The sequence below is a fragment of the Vicia villosa genome, linkage group LG6, assembly GCF_029867415.1.
Source record: "Vicia villosa cultivar HV-30 ecotype Madison, WI linkage group LG6, Vvil1.0, whole genome shotgun sequence".
Taxonomy (NCBI): domain Eukaryota; kingdom Viridiplantae; phylum Streptophyta; class Magnoliopsida; order Fabales; family Fabaceae; genus Vicia; species Vicia villosa.
In genome coordinates this window covers 132103300-132107947 of record NC_081185.1, presented here as the reverse complement: position 1 = coordinate 132107947, position 4648 = coordinate 132103300, and the positions used below count along the sequence as shown (strand labels likewise).

At 39.1% G+C, this 4648-nt stretch overlaps 2 protein-coding genes across 2 annotated transcripts; both read right to left on the bottom strand.

Moving 5' to 3' along the window:
* Window positions 1–222: 222 nt before the first annotated feature.
* LOC131614693 (uncharacterized) lies at window positions 223–1554 on the bottom strand. Its single transcript, XM_058886253.1, has 2 exons — window positions 924–1554; window positions 223–731 (listed from the first exon to the last, which is right to left on the bottom strand). The coding sequence occupies exons 1-2, from the start codon at window positions 1552–1554 to the stop codon at window positions 223–225; spliced, it is 1140 nt and encodes a 379-aa protein (XP_058742236.1).
* An 18-nt stretch (window positions 1555–1572) lies between these two features.
* On the bottom strand, window positions 1573–3442 carry LOC131614691 (uncharacterized). Its single transcript, XM_058886252.1, has 3 exons — window positions 2801–3442; window positions 2121–2666; window positions 1573–2019 (listed from the first exon to the last, which is right to left on the bottom strand). The coding sequence occupies exons 1-3, from the start codon at window positions 3440–3442 to the stop codon at window positions 1573–1575; spliced, it is 1635 nt and encodes a 544-aa protein (XP_058742235.1).
* Window positions 3443–4648: the final 1206 nt, after the last annotated feature.

Sequence of the window (4648 nt, the reverse complement as noted above, 5' to 3'; positions counted from 1 at the left end):
TACATTGTAAACCACCAACTCAAAACTAAACAAAGCTTGCTCAAAGATCATAGAGTTTCGCATAAGCCATAAGCTCCAAATTAAAGATATCCAAATGAATTGAATCTTCAATCTTTCCTTGACTTTCTTCACCTTCTCTTGAACCGCTTGAAAGACTTTGAATTCTTCCAACGAAAACTGAGTTTTGTCTCCAATCCAAGAGTAAACCCACTCCCACACTTTCTAAGATACTTGGAACTCGAAAAAAAGATGCATTAAAGACTCCAAATGATCACCACAAAACACACAGCTCAAACTATTAATATTATCAATTCCTCTAGCAATGAGGGGATCAATAGTAGGAAGCCTAGAAACAAAAAACCTCCAAGCAAATATAGCGATCCTAGACGGAAGATCCAAACACCATAAAGATTTCAAGTTACTAACAGTAAGGGGCTGCCAAGCACAAGACTTAGCTCGAGAACTCCAAGCAGAAACACTTGCCACCGAAAAAATCCCGTTAGTATTCAGGTTCCAACCGAACCGGTCCTCATCTCCACCCCACTGATGAACCGAATCCAGTAGCTCCACACAATTATGCCACTGAGTCGCCAAGCCTGGGCAGGACATGACCTCAGTCACGGTTTCGGCACTGCCCAAGAAGACAGTCGGCTGCCAGCAAGCTCCAAGAACAGTCCTGGAGAAAGCGCTAGAAACATAACAAAATTTATTAATAGAAACTACATACAGGCCTGGGAAAGAAAACCGAAGCGGTTTATCACCACACCAATGACTACTCCAAAACAATATATTGGAACCATTGTTGAAGAAGCATCTAGTATTACTCTTGAAACCTTCAACTCCATCATCCGACTTGACTTCATTAGCAATGACGTCTCTCCATCACAAAGAGTCTTTCGATTTGGCTCCTTCCGCTACTTTACCTTGCACCTTTAATTTCGGCTCTACATATCTTTCTTTAATAAACCTACTCCATATGGCTTTGTCCTCCGTAAGAATTCTCCATTTCCATTTTAGAAGAAGCGCCTTATTTATTTCTCCAACATCCCTTATTCCCAAACCACCCTTGTCTTTACTTTTACAAACCGTCTCCCAATCGACCCAATGAATACACTTCTTTTTCTTGCAACCTCCCCAAAGGAAGTTACTAGTTATACCTCTAATCTCTTTAATAACCTTCCTCGGCGCTTTATAGAAAGAAAACATAAACGACGGAATGGCGTTAAGAGCCGCATTGATGAGCGTCACCCTTCCTCCAATGGATATAGATTTCCCCTTCCACGTCGAAAGCCTATTCTTAATATTTTGAATAGGTTTCAACCAAGCTTTCCTTCTTCTATGATTACCCCCCACCATAACACCAAGAAAGGTAAAGGGAACCTCACCTCTTTTACAACCAAGAAAATATGTTGCCGAGTTCAAGAACCATTCTCCCACTTTAACACCATAGACGTTGCTTTTCGTAAAATTGATTCTCAAACCCGACACCAATTCAAACCCTCTCAAGACCACTTTCAAGCTCCATAGATTGTCGGTAGTCGGCTCTCCAAGCATAATTGTATCGTCCGCAAATTATAATATGTCCACCACCCCTCCTTCTCCATACTTGATAGGTTTAAAATCCCCTAACTCCACCGATTTCCTTACTAGAGCGGTAAGGCCTTCCATAACAAGCACAAAAAGAAACGGAGATAAAGGGTCCCCTTGCCTTAGACCCTTATGAACCTCAAAATCTTTCGTGGGGCTCCCATTCACAAGGATCGACATAAAGCTCTTGAACACACTTTCATCCATCCACCTAAGCCATTTGTCCCCAAAGCCCATTTCCTTTAACACGAATCTAACATAATCCCAAGAAACGGAATCGTACGCCTTTTCGAAATCAACCTTAAGAAGGAAACAACTTTTCTTGAATCTCTTAGACCACTCTAGAATTTCATTCACCAACACCACTCCATCCATCATATTCCTTCCCGGAACAAAGGCGGATTGATTAGAGGACACTAGCTTACCTATCACCTTCACAAGACCATAAAGCCATAAAGCCTTCACACCTTCTACGTGTAACTGTCCGGACCCGGACTTCTACTACCTTCACAAGACCATAAAGCCTCCCTCACTTCTTCTTCCTCAAAAGGACCTTCCAACAACTCCCTATCCTCTCTCGACAACTTTACGAAGCCAAGGTCCAACGGAACCGGCCTACTACCCTCCTCCTCCTCAAAGAACCCCTTGAAGTGGTTAAAGACAAAATCTTTAACCTCTTCCACCTCTTCTACTATTCCACTCCTCGAATTGAGAGAACACAAAGCACTCCGACCTTTCCTACTCCGTAAAGAATTATGGAAAAATCGAGAATTGCAATCTCCCTCCTTAAGCCAAGTTTGTCTAGACTTTAACCGAAGAAGTCCTTCTTTTTTTGAAAGACTATCCCAAAATATTTCCACCTCTTTAGCTCTTTTTTTAACAATCTCCTCCGTAACATTACCTGCACAAACAACAAACTCGTTATCTAAAAAATGAATCTCCTTACACGCCTCATTGATTTTTAAATCTAGCCACCCGTACACCGTTTTGTTCCACCAAGAAAGCCTAACTTTAAGCGCTTTCAACTTCTCCGCCAAACAAAAATCTCCTCTACCTTTCACTTTGATCAAAGACCACTCCTTCTCCACAAAATTATAAAAATCTTTATGTTTTAGCCAATTATTGTTGAATTTAAACGGTTTTGGTCCCCAATTTTTCCTATTATCTTTAATCCAAATAGGAGCATGATCAGACAAGTCACGACCCCTATCACCTGAGCACCCACCTTCCAATCCTCCATGAGACTTTCGGATAGCAAGAATCTATCTATTCTACTCATAGCTTTACCATTACTATTCTGCCAAGAAAACTTACCCCCCACTACCGGCGGATCCACCAAGTCCAAGTCCTCCAGAAAACTCTTAAAGCTATTGATATCGATGCTATTTCTATTGGATAATCCTCTCCTTTCTTCAACATGAGAAATTGAGTTGAAGTCTCCTCCCACACACCAATTGCTCTCAGGGCAATTCTTCTTAATGTCTAACAAATGACTCCAAGACCTTCTCCTAGCAGATAACTCGCACGGGGCGTAGCCATTAATAAAGAAAGTCCTTTTGCCTTTCAAGGAAACACACAAACCTAAGAACCCGAGACCCCTGAAGCTGAACAAAGGAATGAAAAGATCCTTTTTCCAAAGAATCAAGATCCCTCCCGAAGCTCCCACCGCGTCTGACGACGACCATTCAACAAGGTCACTACCCCGCAACTCCTTCACCACTCCTATCTCCAATTCCCTCAACTTAGATTCCTGAATAAAACACACATCAACATCTTCTTGCTGAATCAAATGACCGATACTCTTTCTCTTTAACCTACTGCCACCACCTTTAATATTGTAAGAGACAATAATCATTTCAACCCGTTTCCTGCCACCTTTAGAACCATTTTGCCTTTAACTTTCTTCTTTTCCAACTCATCCAACGTAACAATTGGATCACACTCCCTCCCAATAACAGAGATACCCAAATTATTAACAGACCTCCATAGTCCCTCTACAGAGATACCCAATTCACTCTTCAAGAATCTAAAGTTACAATTCCTTATATCTGAATTGGCTAAAGAATCACAGGACATCTGAATTCCACCAGACAGAAAATTTCTTTTAGAGAACAAAGAATTAGCACCTGAATCTAACCCCGGAGGATCATGAAAGAGGCACGACCTATCTCCCACCGGGACCACGAAATCCTCCACCTTTTCTCCAAGCTGCATTACCTCCCTCATCCTTCTCCTCACCGTCTTTGAGTTTTTCAACTTGCTACAATGTTCGTCAAATGAGATAGCTTTGCAAGAGATATCACCATCGATACCAGCCTTAGGTTCGCTCACCCTGGGGATAATAACAGGATGCACTGAATTATTATTATCTGCCACAGGCCCAACAACCACTCCAGGCCCTACTTCTACGCCAGACCCACTTTCAAAAAACTCATTCTTATTAATTTTCTCTTTATTGAAAGAAGAATTAATAATTAAGCCCCCTGGACCCTTCCTATTTGCCACGTCATCAGAACTGTTTTGACTTAGAATAGGTTCAAAAGGCCTGACCCCTATACAAGGAGAATTAGCGGAAATACTATCTGAACAATAGGTTCAAAAGGCCTGACCCCTATATTAAACTTGGTTAGTGGGTTAGCTTTACAAGATAAGATATATAAGTAATTAAGTTTAAGCTTGATATTGAATTACCTTTTAGTTGTGTTCTCATTTTAGTAATTAAGTATAAGTTCCATTATAATAGTTAAGTATAATATTTTTGTTTGATTGAGTACAGTTTGTGCTCCTATTAATATATATTTACATAATTGCTTATTAAATTTTTTTTATTATAATAATTAAGCTTGTTTAAATGAGAAAAATTCTCTCAATTATATATATATATATATATATATATATATATATATATATATATATATATATATATATATATATATATATATATATATATATATATATATATATATATATATATATATATATATATATATATATATATGAATTTACTTTTAGTTGTGTTATCATTTTAGTAATTAAGTATAAATTCCATTATAATGATTAA

Bases quoted from the DNA above. Each gene is read 5' to 3' on its own strand.
- LOC131614693 (XM_058886253.1), bottom strand. From the start codon at position 1,554: ATGCTTGGAGAGCCGACTACCGACAATCTATGGAGCTTGAAAGTGGTC. The intron at 732-923 runs GTAAAGTAGCGG...TTTCTTTCCCAG, and splicing joins GCCGAAATTAAAGGTGCAAG to GCCTGTATGTAGTTTCTATT.
- LOC131614691 (XM_058886252.1), bottom strand. From the start codon at position 3,442: ATGATTATTGTCTCTTACAATATTAAAGGTGGTGGCAGTAGGTTAAAG. The intron at 2,667-2,800 runs GTGATAGGGGTC...TTTGTGGAGAAG, and splicing joins ATTGGAAGGTGGGTGCTCAG to GAGTGGTCTTTGATCAAAGT. The intron at 2,020-2,120 runs GTGAGGGAGGCT...GGTCTTGTGAAG, and splicing joins GTCCTTTTGAGGAAGAAGAA to GTGATAGGTAAGCTAGTGTC.